The sequence below is a fragment of the Sylvia atricapilla genome, chromosome 28 (genome assembly GCF_009819655.1).
Source record: "Sylvia atricapilla isolate bSylAtr1 chromosome 28, bSylAtr1.pri, whole genome shotgun sequence".
Classification (NCBI taxonomy): domain Eukaryota; kingdom Metazoa; phylum Chordata; class Aves; order Passeriformes; family Sylviidae; genus Sylvia; species Sylvia atricapilla.
The window spans coordinates 4,419,210-4,434,733 of NC_089167.1; the positions used below are offsets into that span (position 1 = coordinate 4,419,210).

At 54.1% G+C, this 15,524-nt stretch overlaps 1 protein-coding gene and 3 long non-coding RNA genes across 7 annotated transcripts; 2 read left to right on the forward strand and 2 right to left on the reverse strand.

Annotated features, from left to right (window-relative positions):
* The first annotated feature begins 9 nt into the window (after window positions 1-9).
* On the forward strand, window positions 10-2,290 carry LOC136372437 (uncharacterized). The gene is made up of 2 exons (XR_010745486.1): window positions 10-1,774; window positions 2,054-2,290. It is a non-coding gene; the product is annotated as an uncharacterized lncRNA (long non-coding RNA).
* Window positions 2,291-3,564: 1,274 nt separating this feature from the next.
* Window positions 3,565-15,402, forward strand: SLC25A37 (solute carrier family 25 member 37). Of its 4 annotated transcripts, XM_066337018.1 has the most exons (4): window positions 3,566-3,856; window positions 9,120-9,348; window positions 10,697-10,753; window positions 11,746-15,402. In XM_066337018.1, the coding sequence occupies exons 1-4, from the start codon at window positions 3,644-3,646 to the stop codon at window positions 12,264-12,266; spliced, it is 1,020 nt and encodes a 339-aa protein (XP_066193115.1). In that variant the 5' UTR covers window positions 3,566-3,643; the 3' UTR covers window positions 12,267-15,402. The 4 variants fall into 4 exon arrangements, with proteins under 4 accessions (XP_066193116.1, XP_066193119.1, XP_066193115.1 ...); XM_066337019.1 differs by lacking the exon at window positions 9,120-9,348 and having other exon boundaries at window positions 3,565-3,856; window positions 10,678-10,753; XM_066337022.1 differs by lacking the exon at window positions 9,120-9,348 and having other exon boundaries at window positions 3,565-3,856.
* Window positions 7,321-9,113, reverse strand: LOC136372436 (uncharacterized). Its single transcript, XR_010745485.1, has 2 exons — window positions 8,813-9,113; window positions 7,321-8,749 (listed from the first exon to the last, which is right to left on the reverse strand). It is a non-coding gene; the product is annotated as an uncharacterized lncRNA (long non-coding RNA).
* Window positions 10,760-11,763, reverse strand: LOC136372435 (uncharacterized). Its single transcript, XR_010745484.1, has 3 exons — window positions 11,503-11,763; window positions 11,392-11,447; window positions 10,760-11,273 (listed from the first exon to the last, which is right to left on the reverse strand). It is a non-coding gene; the product is annotated as an uncharacterized lncRNA (long non-coding RNA).
* Window positions 15,403-15,524: the final 122 nt, after the last annotated feature.

Genomic DNA, 15,524 nt, shown 5'->3' on the forward strand with positions numbered 1-15,524 from the left:
CGGTGCTGCCCCAGCCCACCTGGAGCCTTTCGGTGCCTGCTGGTTTCTCCTTTCCCCTGAAATTCCTGGCGCTGGGAATTCCCTTCCTGCTGTTCCACAGCTGCTCCAGGAGGGAAGTGCCGGAGCAGCCTTGGGGCTGTGGCTCAATCCTGGATTTATTTGACTGCTGGCACAGAGGGAATGTGGCTGAACTTTGGGGATTCTGCCGCGACTTGGTGGGGTGGAAATCGTGAAGCTGTGGATTCATGGAATGGTTTGGGTTGGAAGGAGATTAAAGCTCATCCAGTGTGCCCCTTGCCTTGGCAGGGACACCTCCCACTGTCCCAGGCTGCTCCAGCCCGGCCTTGGGCACTGCCAGGGATCCAGGGGCAGCCACAGCTCCTCTGGGAATTCCAGCCCAGCCCCTCTCCACCCTCCCCAGGCAGGAATTCCTTCCCAATATCCCACCTATCCCCACCCTCTATCAGTCTGAAGCCATTCCGTGTGTCCTGTCCCTCCAGGCTCTCCTGCCCAGCACATTCCCAGTGTCCAAGGCTGTTCCTGCAGCATCCACAGAGCGATGGGAAAACAAAATCCTGGAATGGTTTGGGTGGGAAAGGACCTTAACTCCCACCCAGTGCCATGGGCAGGGACACCTCCCACTGCCCCAGGCTGCTTCAGGGACTCTTGCAGGGATCCAGAGGCAGCCACAGCTCCTCTGGGAATTCCAGCCCAGCCCCTCCTCACCCTCCCAGCCAGGAATTCCTTCCCAATATCCCACCCATCCCTGCCCTCTGGCAGTAGGAAGCCATTCCCTGTGTCCTGTCCCTCCATCCCTTGTCCCCAGCTCCTCTCCAGGGAATTCTGGAGTGGTTTGGGTTGGGAGGGATCTTAAAATCATCCAGTGTCACCCTCTGCCATGGGCAGGGACACCTCCCACTGTCCCAGGTCACTCCAAGCCCATCCAACTCGGCCCTGGACACTCCCCGGCTGAGGCTCTCACAGCCCAAATGTGTTTTTAGCTTTGCCCTTCCCTGTTTCCCTGCTCTGATGGAATTTGGGGCTCATTGGGCACCCCAGGGACACCCCCAAGCCCGGGGAGCTCGAGGATGGGATGCAGGGAGCAGAGGGTGGGAAGAGCCCAAGGCTGGTCTCAAAGGAAGCTTTTCAGGGACGTTGAGCTCCCTTTGTCCAGGGATGGCTCCTCTGTGCCAGGCAGGGATGGCAGGGATCCATCCCAGAGACACAGGCCGCTCCTTTTCCTGCTGCTGGCCACAACGTCCCTGCTGATTTCCCTGGCAGAAATCACGGATAATTCCCTCCCATCCCCAGGGATCCCCTCAGGCCGAGCCTCTGCTTTGGCACCTGCGCTTTGGAGCAGAATTCCTCACTGCATCGCTCCGAGGTTAAAATATAACCTGGGAGCAGAACTCGAGCCTGATCCAGGCCTTTATCAGGCTCAGACTGCGGGAGAAAGGGCTCATTAAGGTGACACTAATTGCCCCTCCCTGCCCTGCCAAAGGCACGGGAAGGAGATTAAAGTTCTTGCTCAGGGAGAGGAAAACCTCGATAAACGCTGTGGAGCAATCTGGGGAAATGTGTCCCTGCCAGTTTGATTTCCTTGGATCACAGAAAGGGAAGTTCCTGTGCGGGTTTGTGGCTGGGGATCATCATTCTCTGCTGGAATCACGGGTGTGGATGCGGCTCTGCAGCTCTAAAACGTCATTTAATGTGGAAAACACCGTGACAAACCCAGCCAGCAGCACAGGTTTGGTCTCCTTCCAAGGAAATAAAGGTGTGATAATCCTGTGGCTTCTCCCAGAGGGCAAGAAGGGGAGATTTAAGCAATTCCTGGGTTAAATTTTGTTAAATTAAACTCTCAGTGTTCCACGGGTTGAGTTTCCTGGTCTCAGGGTTGGGACACCCTGGGAGAGCAGCTGGGTGTCACCTCCAGCTCTCTCACACCCTGGAGAAGTGTTTTTCCTAGTGCAGGGAATGCTGCCAGGTCCCCAAAAATCAATCAGGAGTGAGCCCCATGCGTGACAATGCCATTTACTGTTATTTTCCCCAGCAGCTCCACGTTCCCACGGGGAACAGAGAATTCCTAGCACAAATATGGGAAGGAGGAAGGAGAACAACTCGTGCTGCCCTCAGCACCTCTCCAGGCACCCAGGATATGATCACACCTGGATTTTCTCATCTCATTTCCAAACCCAACACTTTATTTTCCTGCTTTTTCCAGGCTCTGAGGATGGTTTTCCTCCTTCCCAAGGCCCATGCAGCAATAAATTGCCCTGCAGTATCATGGGAATGGTTAACCTTGATTCAAGTTCACGCAACACCTCCTTCCCTGCAAGGTCGAATTCCAAATAATCCTTTGGAGAGCATTGAAATAAAGTCGAGGCTGCTCCCTGGGCCACAAAGACTTTGCCTCCTTCTGGAGAGCACCAAATTCACCCAGTTTCGGTCAGTTTTGTGGTGGAACAAGGAAATCATGTCAAATATGAGGGAAGAGAAGGATTTTTGGGGAGCAGAGACACGAGGGGAGCTCGTTCCTCCCCACACAAGGAGTGGGATCTGCAGGGAGGGACGGGGATGCTGCGGATCCTTTCTTCTCAAAACAAAAGAAGGGCAGGAAGTTTTCCTAAACCCTTCAGGAGGTTTTGCCCAGCCCAGGCAGGGGAGTGCCTGTGGCACCACGAGAGGGGACACGGGACTCCGGAGATAGCCCGGGACAGCCCAGATAACCCCGCTCCGGGCAGCTCCCCCCGACCAGCAGCACAGGAGCGCAGCCCCTCCGTGCTCTGGGGGACAATTTGGGGCTGCTTTGGGGACAACTCAGGGCTGTTTTGGGGACCCTGCAGGGAAAACAGCCCCTTTGCCCACGGAGTCTCCAACTGCAGGTCTGATTGCACCTTCCCCTGCTTCACCAGCGGGTGATTGAGCTCCTCGCACGAGGTTCCTTTCCTTTTATGAGGGTCCCTGGCCTTTTACGAGAGTCCTTTTCCTTTTATGAAGGTCCCCGTCGTTTTGTGAGGGAGCCCGTCCCGGCACAAGGGATGGCTGCGAGCTTTGAGGGGCGCACCCGTTCTCACGAGGGCTGCGAGCTTGCACAGGACACCCAGAGGCGACACCCCGGGAGTCCCAGCCGCGCCACCATCACGGTGCGAGTAAAAACCCCTCCGACAACAGGAGCTGCTCAATCTCCCCTTCCTTCCCCGCAACTTTCCCGTGGCACAAACCACGGGTTTACTCACACCTGTCTACCCTCCGACAGACACAAAGCGCTGCCGCCGGCCCGGTGTGACACGGCGCTTGCGGCTTCAGGTGACAGTTCTGAGTTCCACAACTGCGTCCCCCTCAGCGACAGCGCCACAAGCACCGCCCGCCCCTCAGGGCAGCGCCCCGCCCACCCATCACTGTAGCCAATCACAGCCCCGCGCCGGGAAGTTTGTCATATTCCATTGATTAATATTCCTGCCAATCATTTTCCCGCCCTGTGATGTCACGGATGCGCGCGGCGCTGATTGGTGCGCTCGGGACGGGCGTGGCCAGCGCGGCTTTAAAGCAGGCCGGTGGGGCGCGCGGTCCCAGTGCCCGCCCAGGCCGGCGGTGCTGTCGCTGCGGTGTCCCCGGCCCGGCCCGTGTCCCCCGGTAGCAGCGCATGGAGCTGAGCTGTGCCATGGGGGGCAGCGCCGCCGCCCCGCCGGGCCCTGGACCTCCCCCTGCCGCCACCGCCCCCGGCGGGCCCGGGCTGAGGGAGGGCGAGGAGTACGAGAGCCTGCCCAGCGGCGCCACGCTCAGCACGCACATGGTGGCCGGGGCCGTGGCGGGGATCATGGAGCACACGGTCATGTACCCGGTGGACTCGGTCAAGGTGCGTGGGGACAGCGGTGCGCGGCGGGACAAGGACAGGGCAGTGGGCGGGGGGCCCTTGGGGGGCAAGGGATTGTTGGGCTGCAAGGAGAGAGGAGTGTGCGGGGGGTGCTGGGGATGCGAGAAGTGCTGGGGGTGCAAGGTTTTTTGGGGATGCAAGGGAGGAGTGTGAGAGGGTGATTGGAGTGCGGGAAGTGCTGGGGGTGCAAGGAGGGGAAGGGACAGAAGGGATGTGCAAGAGGTTCTGGGGGTGTAAAAGGGGAGTATGCGAGGGGGTTATTGGGGTGCAGGGAGAGGGGAGTGTAAAAGATGTGCGAGGGGCTGTTGCAGTGTGAGAAGTGCTGGGGGTGCAAGGAGAGGAGAGAACAGAAGGGATGTGCGAGAGGTTTTGGGGGTGCAAAAAGAGGAGAGGTGTAAAGGGTGTGCAAGGAACTGTTGGGGTGCAAAGGGGGAAGTGTGCGAGCAGTTGTTGGGGTGAAAAGTGCTGGGGGTTCAAGGGCTCGTTGGGGTGAAGGGCGGAAAATCTGCAAGAAATTGGGGTGCGTGGAGGGGATGTTGGTGTGCGAGAAAGGTGGGAGCGCGTATGGAATCTCGGGATGCAGACGGGCAAAGCGCCCACGGAATGTTGTGGGAAGGTGCCCGTGGAATGTTGGGGTGCACAAACTTCCCGGGACAGGGCAGGTCCCCGAGGTGTCACCCCCAAGGCGCCGTCCTGCCGCCCTGGGCAGCTCTGCACGCCGCAGAGGTGATGTGCTGGCGCTGCCCTCCTGGGCTGGGACTGGAGCAGGAGCTCCCCGAGCAGCTTTCCCCTCCTGGAGCCATGGAATGCCGGCTCAGGAGGGAAAGCGGCTGGGCTGGGCCGGTGTGTGCACCCCGGCACGGGCTGAGCGGCACAGCCCTGGCTCCAGCACACTCAGGAAAGGCTTCCCAGCGTCTCCAGAGTGCTGGGAATCATCCTGGAGGATGTTTCCTCCCTCTGCCCTGCCGGTTTGCTGCTGTGGGGCCTTGAACAGAAGAGGGAAAGCTGGGAAAAGCCAAACTCCCTCAAAGCTGGTGTGGGATGAATCACGAGATGTTGCAATCCCTTCTGCTTTTCACGCCGGGCTCCCTGAAAGAGTAGAAAGAGCAGCGGAGAGGAAATGCTTTGGCTTTTGCAGGTCCTGCCAGTGTGATCAGCACTCAAAGAAAACGTTCCCGGATTTATTATTTTTTTCTCTTTGTTTTCCCTCCGGGTCTGTCCCGGGCTGTAGATTCGGGATGTCCCCGCTGGGTGTGCGGCTGGCGCCCACCGTTTCAGCATCCGCGGGGACAAAGGAGGTGCTCTGTGCCCGGGCACGGCCCGAGGGAGCAGCTCGCTGGGTGTTGTCCCTCCGGAATTCTGGAGTTGGTCCCCGGGGCATTTCCTCCGCGGGAAGGGAAAGCAGGGCGAGAAACGAAAGTGGTGCCCGGCTTCCCGGAGGGGGAGGCGCTTTGGAGGAGAAAATTCCCTGAGTTGTGCGACTTCCCTGGCGGCTGCCGGGCCGGGGCCGTGCCCCAGCCGGGATAATCCTGCTCAGACTGCCGGGAAGTGCTGGGAGGGCACAGCGAAATCCCGAGCTCCAGGCTGCATCTGCTCCTGCCCTGTGCTCTTCCACCTGTCTGCTGTGCGCAAAGGTGACAGCTGCCCCAGAAAAGGGATTGTTTATATCTCTACAAAGCTTTGTTTTGTTGTGGTGGGTGTAATTCAGTCACAGCTCAGCTCCTAAGAACAGCTTTTCCCCTTTCTCATGGGAGAGGGGCCGCGGTCCTACAGAGAAAAGAGCAAAGTTCTTCCTCCGTGGGATTTGCTGGAGCAGAGTTCCAGGCTGGAGGAGATGGGCTTTTTCTGGAGGTGCAGAAAGAGCACCTGGGCAGCTCCTGCTCTGGGGAAATGTCTGGGTTCCAGCGAGTCATTTCCTCCTAAAGAGAAACTGAAAATGTCGTAATTTGGGAAATTGTTTGCTGCAGACACTTGCACAACCCCTGAGCTTGGCTGGGCCACGGGAATCCCAGAATGGTTTGGGTGGGAAGGGACCTTAAAATCTCCCGGGATACCTTCCCTGGCCCAGGCTGCTCGGGCACTTCCAGGGATCCAGGGGCAGCCACAGCTCCTCTGGGAATTCCATCCCTCTTTCCTCCCTCACAGGGAAGGATTCCTTCCCAGTGTCCAGTTTAAATCTACACTCTTTTCCTCACCGTTATTTTCCAGTGCTGAATAATAAATAATAACTTTTTATTTTTACCATTAGGCGAAACTCCGTCGAGCTGCAGCCTGACCTGCACTTGCCCTCTGCCTCTCCCCCTCAGCACTGCTTGTTTAGACACTCTGAGCTGGGTTTTGGCTGGTGCTGAGGGTGTTTCTCACAGTTCTCAGCCTTGTTTTTGTTTGTGGCTGCTGCAAACAGCTGTGCTGGGAGCCCTGATCCCTCCCCAAGTTATCTGGAGGGATCAGAGTGTCAAGGACTCGCTGTGGCAGCAGAAAAAGGAGTTTCTGGAGGGTTCCCCTGCAGCCACCTCCTCCTCCTTCCCTCATCCATTCGGGGATTTTTCTGCCAAAGGCTCTGAAAACAAAGGATGGGATTCCCTTGGGGATGTCAGGAAGAGTTTTGCTTGCCTGGGGATTAATTAATTGCTGGGGAGAGAAACTGGAGGCGTGCAGGGCTGGCACCTCCCATCTTGCAGAGGGTGCCAGTGGCTCTAAGGGCAAAAAAAATCCTTTTCCATGCAAACCTGGCCTGCCTTTGGAGCTTTCCTGCTGGTCACAAAGGTCCTGGAAGCACAGCAGGACGTTTGAGAGAGGCAGGGCTGGGGAGTATTTGGGGTTTGGGTGGGAGATTCTGCATCCCTCCCGTTTCCAGCTGTTCCAGGACGGGCAGTTCCTCATGTTCCAGCTCAGGGGGAGTTTTGGGATGTTGGGAATTCCTGGATAACCTGTTGGACTGACCCTTTGCTCCCCTCCCACGGGTGTGCTGCTCATTTAGGGGCTGTTCCAGCTGAATCCCCCAAAATTGGAGTTCAGAGCTTGAGCCTGGCTCGTGCCTTGCCCAGCTGGCAGGATCTGCTGGATCCCTGCAGAAATGCTGCTGAATTCCTGCTAAAAGTATTTTGTCTTCCCTTTGTGAACCTCTGTCACGTGAACCTGGGAAAAGAAGCAGGTTGTGCTCCGAGAAAATAAATAAAGAAACCCCAAACAAAAGGCAAGCCAGGTCTGAGGGTGTTTGTAGGGTGTCAAACCAGTGACCCTCTGCCAGGATGTGCAAAACAGAAACCTGACTCCTGCTGGGAAAACAATCCTGGCTAAAAAAACAAAAAGAAACCCCAAAAAACCAACCAGAAAACGACACTGTAGCAATGCAGGAGGGCTGGAGCTCTTCCCAAAATTCATCCAGAGCTCTTCCCAAGAAGCAGGGAACTGCCTCAACCTGACCCTGGCACTTGTGGTGGTGGTTTATTTTTTTTATTTTATTTTTTTTTTCTGCCCAAGCTGCAACCAGGACAACCAGAGTTCTTGTGGCTGGCCCTGCACCGCTGCCTTATGCAATGGGGATTAATTGCAAGAGGTGGAGAAGAATTTCTTGGCTGCTTATCAGGGGTGAGGCTCCAGGAGCTGCTTGGTGGCCTCAGATAGGTGAGAGGAGCTGGGGGCACTGCCCAGCTTGGGGAAATCATCTCCTCAAGCCCTGATAAAGTTCAGCTCCCTCACACGGAGCTGCTCCCAGCTCTGCCTCTGGAGATCCTCGGTTTGGTTATTCCTTGTCCTCCTAAATCCTTAATATTCTTTGGGCTGTTTGTCCTCTTAAATCCAGCTTTTGGTTATTCCTTGTGCTTTCAGTTCTGTTCAGTCCTGTTTTTTGGTATTCCTTGGATTATTTTTCTTGAGTTGTGTTATTCTTTGGTCAATTTATCCTCTTGAATCCTGCTTTTGGCCACTCCTTGGGTTGCTGAATCCTGGTTTCATCTGCTCCTTGGGCTGCTAGTCTTCTTGAACCTGGGTTTTGGTTATTCCTTGGGCAGTTAGTCCTGGTTTTATCTGCTCCTAGGGCTGCTAGTCCTGTTAAATCCTGCTTTTGGTTATTCCTTTGGCAGTTAGTCCTGTTTTTATGGGCAATTAATCCTGGTTTTATCTCCTTCTTGGGTTGTTAGTCCTGTTTTACCCAGGTTTTGGTTATTCCTTGGGCTACTAGGCCTGGTTTTATGGGCAGTTAGGCTTGGTTTTATCTGCTCCTGGGGCTGTTAGTCCTGTTCTACCCACAAGTGATGGGTGGCTGATGCAAACTGCAGCCTGTGTGGCCTCCTCTGGGCTGTGGGGTGAGTTTTGAACTCTTTCAGAGCAGTTCAGCTCCACCAGAAAAAGAAAAAAATCCTATTTATCCACTCTCATACCCACCTTACTTCCCTTTTCCATGAAAAGCTGCCGTGTTTCTGACCAAGCTGGAGCAGCAGGGTCTCTGTAGATTGATTTTCCTGGGATATGTGTGGCCCTTACAGGGACAGGAGGTTCTGTTCCATCACATTGGAGTGAAAGTGGAAAAAACTGGATCACCCATAAGGATGGAAATCCTTGGTTTTGCTTCCCAAAACCACATTGGTCCTGCACATAAATGTCACCTGCTGCTCCCAGGCATAAACGGGAAATTCCCTTTTGGAGGAATTCCTGCCTGTCCCAGATTTTCCCAGCTGGCCCTTCTAGGAACTGTCACAAGCTGCTGTGCAACTGCAGGAGAGACAAGCTGGGGCAGAGTCAGAGTGTTGAAAGCAGGAGAAAATTAATCACAGCCTTCCCTAGACATCTTCACCCGACCTTTGGAGCAGCCTCATTCCGTGGGCTTTCCATGGATAAAGTAAAGCAGAGGTCACATTTCACTTCAGGAGCAGCCTCATTCCTTGGACTTTCCATGGATAAAGTAAAGCAGAGGTCACATTTCCCTCCTGCAGCAGCCTCATCCTTGGACTTGCCATGGATAGAGCAGAGCAGAGGTGACATTTCCCTCCAGGAGCAGCCTCATTCCTTGGACTTTCCATGGATGAAGTAAAGCAGAGGTGACGTTTCCCTCCAGGAGCAGCCTGGGTGTCGCAGTGGGAGCATGGACTCCACCCTGCAGGATAAATAAAAAAAAAACAGGATAAATCAGGGACATCCAGGGGCTGAGCTGAGCCCTCAATGATCTCTGGATTGTGGTGGACTCTGGGATTTGTTGCATCAGGTGGGTTTAACCACGGCCTCTCCCTCGTGTGCTTTGTTGCAGACACGGATGCAGAGCCTGCAGCCAGACCCCAAAGCCCAGTACAGGAGCGTGTACGAAGCTCTCAAGAAGATGGTGCTGACTGAGGGGTTCTGGAGGCCTTTACGTGGGATTAATGTCACCATGCTGGGGGCTGGCCCTGCCCATGCCTTGTACTTTGCCTGCTATGAGAAAATGAAAAAGTCTCTCAGTGACGTTTTCCAGCAGGGAGGAAACAGCCACTTGGCCAATGGTATTTTGGGGTTTTTTTTCCCCTAAAAAAAACACCCTCCTTTGTGGTTATTGGCCTTGCTTCTCACTTAGCCTGGTGCCCCTCCCAGTCTAAATTCTTATTTAATCTCAAATTATTCCAGCACAAATCACCGATTTAGTGGGCAAAAGGTGTTGAGGTGCAGCAGTTCCATGGAATCCTTAGAGTTGGGAAAGATCTTCAGGATCAAGTCCCACTTCGGAATGTATCATCTAAAGGTGTGATCTTATGTCAAAAGCATCACTTCAACCTCTGGAGGTTTGAATTCAGGTGTCCCTGGGAGCATGGAGTGCACTTCATCCATTGTGTGCTTTCATTTTTAGCAGGAATATTTCACTTTGAAACCCTGGGATTGAGCAGCCAGGCCTTTACCAAAGGGTCTGTGCTGGATATTGCCATGATTTTTCTGGGATGTGCTGGCAAGAATCTGCCGTGGGCTCACTGAACTCAGTGAAGGGAATAAAATCCCGTCTCCTCGCTGCTCTTTGCTGGGAACACATTCCTGTGCTTGCCTTTCAAGTATCTACAGGCCTGTGGTGCCAGCAGGAAAACAGGAGCCGTGGCTTTGTGAGAAATGACCAAGAAGTCACTTGGGCAAGAGGGAATTGGAGGTGGGAACCAACATCAAAGGGGAAGGAGTGGCTGGAGAGGCTGATCCCAGCAGCTGAGCACGGGATGGGTCAGGGCTGGCCGGGTTTGGCACATCCTGGGCACCGAGGGCTGCAAACCAGGCTGAGTAAAAGGATGAAAATGCCTAATTATGGCCGTGCCGAGGGCACGGTAAACATTGCTCAGGCTGGCCGTGGCGCCAACGGTGTCTGGGCAGGAATGGAGCTCGGGAATTGCTGGTGGGAAGAGCAAAGTGAGGGGGCTGGGAGTGGATCTGGGGTTCTCTCAAGGTGGGTTTCCTGCCCTGGGGATCTTTGGTGTGGGAGCTGTGTGGTCCCTCAGCATGGATGGGTTCCACCAGAGATGGAGTCCCAGCATGGATGAGGTCCCCCCTGGATGAATTCCCCCATGGATAGATTGATTCCCCATGATGAAGACCTCCCCTGGGTTGGATTATGGATTCCCATGGTGGAGTCTCGATGGATGTAATCCCCACGGATGGAATCCCCATGGATGGGTTCCCATGGATGGAATCCCTGTTGATAGATTGATTCCCCATGGATGAAGCCCTCCCTGGATGGGCTCCTCCTGGGTGGATTCCCACGGATGGGCTCCTCCTGGGTGGATTCCCATGGATGGGCTCCTCCTGGGTGGCAGCACCAGCCCAAGCCCAGCCTGCTGAGCCGGGTTTAGTTTTCTCAGGGCTGCTCTTGCCTTGCAGGCATCGCTGGGAGTGTGGCCACGCTGCTCCATGACGCCGTGATGAATCCTGCTGAAGGTAATTCCTGGGGTTCCAGGAGCTGCTGCTCCTGCCAACAGCCAGGGCCTTCAGTGGCCCTGCCAAGATGAATCCAGGGATAAGGATCTCCTGCCTCTTCTCCCTTGGGAAGAACAGGAAGAAGTCCAGGGCTGTCCCCAGCTCAGAGACCACCAAACCCAGGAGCCTCATTGCTCTGTCCCTTGGGAAGAGAGGGAGAGCAGCCAGAGGGATTTATCCCTGCATCTCTGTGGTGCACTGTGACTTCCCAGAGGAGGTGTCCCCTTTACTGTCACCACTCCACTGCTCCTTGGGGTTCTGGTTTCCCCACACCTGTCCTGAGCTCTGGGGTCACTCTGGGGGCCGTGCCACCGTGCCAGACCCTTCACTGAGCACTGTCCTTGTCCCCAGTTCTGGGGGCACTGGGAAGCTTGAGGGATGGGTTTGGATGGGGAAGGGGAGGTTGAGGTTGGCCCTGGGGTCACTGGGGGCTGTGACACCACACCAGACCCCACACTGAGCAGTGTCCCTGTCCCCACAGCTGTCTCCTGTTCTGGGAGCACTGTGTAGCTCAGGAGGATGGGTTTGGGTGGGGAAGGGGAGGTGAGGGCTGGGCTGTGGGGTCACTCTGGGCATGGGCACTGGCCCTGTCCCCACACCTGTCTGGAGCTTTGGGGTCACTCTGGGGGCTGTGCCACCACACCAGACCCCACACCTGTCCTGGCCCTGGAGTCACTCTGGGGGCTGTGCCCCTATGCCAGACCCCACACTGAGCAGCGTCCCTGTCCCCACAGCTGTCCCCTCTGCTGGGGGCACTGGAGATCAGGGAGATCAGTTTGGGTGGGGAAAGAGAGGTCGGGGCTGGGCTGTGGGGTCACTGGGGGCTGTGCCAGCTCGTCTGACCCCACACCGAGCCGTGTCCTTGTCCCTACACCCGGCCTGGGGCTGTGCCACTACACCAGAGCCCACACTGAGCCGTGTCCCCTCCCTGTCCCCTGGCTGTCCCCTGGCAGTGGTGAAGCAGCGGCTGCAGATGTTCAACTCCCCGTATACGTCGGTGCTGGGCTGCGTGCAGACGGTGCACAGGACTGAGGGCTTTGGGGCCTTCTACCGCAGCTACACCACGCAGCTGACCATGAACGTGCCCTTCCAGGCCATCCACTTCATCACCTACGAGCTGCTGCAGGAGCACCTCAACCCCCAGCGCCACTACAACCCTGCCTCCCACATCGTGGCCGGCGCTGTGGCCGGGGCCGTGGCTGCCGCGGCCACCACGCCCCTGGACGTGTGCAAGACTCTGCTCAACACGCAGGAGAACACGGCCCTGAGCTCCCTCAACATCAGGGGGCACCTGTCGGGCATGGCCAACGCCTTCAGCACCGTCTACCAGCTGGGAGGGGTCCCTGGCTTCTTCAAAGGTGTCCAAGCGCGGGTCATTTATCAGATGCCCTCCACAGCCATCGCCTGGTCCGTGTATGAGTTCTTCAAGTATCTCCTCACCAAGCACACGCTGGAGAAGAAGCCCTCATCGTGAGGAAAGTGGTGGGGACGTCCCTGTGCCTGCTCACAGCTGGAGTTCTGGTGGATTCACAGCTCCACATCTCCCTGCCTGGGGGTTCCCAGTCACTGCGTGTCCTCAGGGACTCCTGGTCATTGAATGTCCCCAGGGATTTCTGGTCACTGAGTGTCCCCAAGGATTCCCGTGGTGCTCCCCAGGGATTCCTGGTCACTCAGTGTCCCCGGGGATTCCCAGTCATTGAGTGTCCCCATGGGATTCCCGGTCACTCAGTGCTCCCTTCCCTTCCCTAAACAACAACGAAAAAAAGAGTTTATACAGACTTTTATATTAATATATATATATATTTAATAACTTTATTTTTGCAGCAGTGGAATTGCAAACTGCTCTTTTTGTGGGAAATAAGATGGAAGCTGAAGTTTACTCCTTGTTGAAGGTTTAGGTTGTCCAACCTAAGCTGGATTTTTTGGGTGTGGGTTTGTTTTTTAATTATTTTTTTTTTTTTACAGCAAAGAAACAAAAAATGTCCTGGCACAGAAGTTAATTTTTATATAAATATAAAATAGCTGGATAATGTTTATCCTTTATTTTTCTATGTAGGCAGTTGGGTGAGTTTTTAAATGCTTTTTACAGCTGGCTGCAAAGCTGTTTAAAAAGGGCTCAGGTGTTCCCTCCTGTGTAAGGGCGACCCCAAATCATTGATTTTATGGCCAGATTGGCTTTAATTCCCCAGGAGGTTGCCTGGCTTCTCCTCTGGGTGTCAAGGTACTTGAGGGGACAAGGAATGGGGGCAACACTTTGGGAAAATTATCCCAAAATCCATTTGTGGAGGAGAGGGGGGAAAACTCCATTCCGTTTTTTTTCCGCTCTTGAAGACGTGAATTTTTAACCAAGATTATTTTGCAGTTTAAACTTGCTAAAGGTACATTTTCCTGGGGTGTGAAGCTGACCAGCCTTCACCCTCCTGGAGTTTATTCCCACTTTTTCCTTCCTGAAGCCCTGATCCCATTCCAGGACCTCTCCTGGGATCCCAGGAGCTGCTCTGCTCCCAGCAAAGGGAGATCCTGGAGCTGCTGTTTACAGAGTCCCTGGCAGCCCCAAAGCAGCCTCAAATCCTTGGGAAAAGCCCGAGATTTTCTGGGGACATCCCAGGACAGATCCAAAGGCACTTCTTAGCCCGGGCTTGGCAAGAAGCTGCTGCTCATCCCTGTCCAGGAGGGACAAAAATCCCATCTGAAGAGTGAAAATCCCAACCTGGAGGGGGAAAACCCAACCTGGAGAAGCTCCTCATCTCCCAGGTTTGGTTTTCCCACCTGAGATGCTGAAGGGGAAGGGTGGGAGCCTCCCTGTGTGCCCTGCTCCAGCTGGGAATGGCTTTTCCAAAGCAAATTCCATCCTTCACCTGCTCCTTTGGGACGTCAGGAGGGATTTTTGAGAGCCTGGATGTGCAAATTCCAGTTCCAGGGTCCATGTCCCCATGGGAATTCCTGTTCCCAAACTAAAATCCCTCCTTCAGCTTCTCCTTTGGGAGATCAGGAAGGAGTTTTTGAGATCTTGGCTGTGAAAACTCCAGTTCCAGGGTCCATTTCCCATTTGAATCCAGGGATAAATTCCATCCTTCCTTCCCCAAATCCATGGTTTATCTGCTCGCTTGGAAGAGCAGCGGCCAAGGAGCTGCTCCTTGGGATCCAGTTCCAGGATCCACATCCCCTCTCCCTGGGATGTCCCCATTGTCACCTCCCTGCTGGGCATTCCAGGATGTCCCTTGGGATCTCTGGGGCTGGAATGTGGCCCTGGAGCTGTCCCATCACCCAGGGCTGGTTTTCTGGGGTGACACTGAGCGGATCTCACCCTTTTCCCGGAGTTTTTGGAGCAGGAAAATCCAGGATTCCCTCCTGGGGTGCCTTGTGGGAACGATCCCAGTGTGAAATGAGCTTTTGCTGCCTTTTTGTGTGTGTGTCTTTGTGAATGAATCCCTGTGCCAAAGGCTCCCTGTGCCTTAAAGCAGGAAAATCCTGCTGGATTCTCCTGGATTTGATGGGATTGGAGCTCTCGGAGAAACTTTTCCTTGACAAACTGGAGAGCCACTCCCAGGGCCAGAACTGCCCAGAAAACTCCCCTGAAGATGGAATCTGGGGAATTTAATGCTGAAGAGGAGAAAATGTGGCATGATGTAAGTGTTCCCAGCTTTTGGTGCAACCTCTGGAATTCCCACTTCATCCTCCTCCTCCTCTGGATGCTCCTTGGGTATTTCTGCCTTGGGAGAAGCTCAGCTCCTCTTTGGAGTAACCTGGGAGTAGGGAAAACAAAAAAAAAATCCTGGATAGAGGATGTTTGGAAGTGGTTTGGGCATCCTGGGAACCCCCTGAGGGATGGGAACAAAAATCAGTCAGGATCTGTTGGGAATTCCTCCTTCCCTCAGGAGTGGGCAAATCCTGGGAAAAGGAAAATCCCTTCTGGGAGGAGGGAAATCCCTTATGGGAAAAAGAAAATCCTTTATGGGAAAAGAAAAATTCATCCTGAGAGGAGAAAAATCCTTTATGAGAAAAAGAAAATCCATCCTGGGAGGAAAATTCTTTATGGGAAAATAAAAACTCATTCTCGGAGGATGGAAATCCCTCTGGGAAAAGGAAAATTCCTTCTGAGGGGAAGAAAATCCACTTGGATCACTGCTGGATATCCAACAAAACCAGGCCACTTCTCGTAATTCCAGAGGTCTCACCTGCAGCAGGAATATTCCTAATTTCTCAATTGCTGGATCTGCAGAGAAAATCCCTTCCCAAATCCCCTTCCCCATCCCAAAAATCCTTCCCGAGTTTGTCTTTGGAAGTTGTGCTGCAATTCTGAGCTGAAATCCTTGATTTAACCTGGTCTCTGACCCCAAATCCTTGATTTTAGCCCCATCTCTGACCCAGTTCTGCTGCTTTGTCCACCACAAACGCACAGAGTTCTCCAAGGGAGGATGAGGAACTTTTCCAGTTCTCAATCCCTTCTTAATTTTCGGATTTTTTTTTTTTTTGCCTTGGCAAAAATAAAACAAAATTTTTAAAAAATAAGAAAAAAAAGTGTTTTCTTCCCTGTTTCCTAATGTGGGAAATGCTGCTCCAGTTGTGTCACTGGAGCTAGAGGGAATAAAAATATCTGGAGGGTTGTGTTTGGTCTGGTTCATTTGGTTTTGGGGTTTTTGGGTGGGTTTTTTTTGGTTTGTTTTGGTGTTTTGTGTTTTTTTTGTGTTTTTTTGTGTTTTTTTTTTTTTTTGAGTTGGTAGTTGTTTTT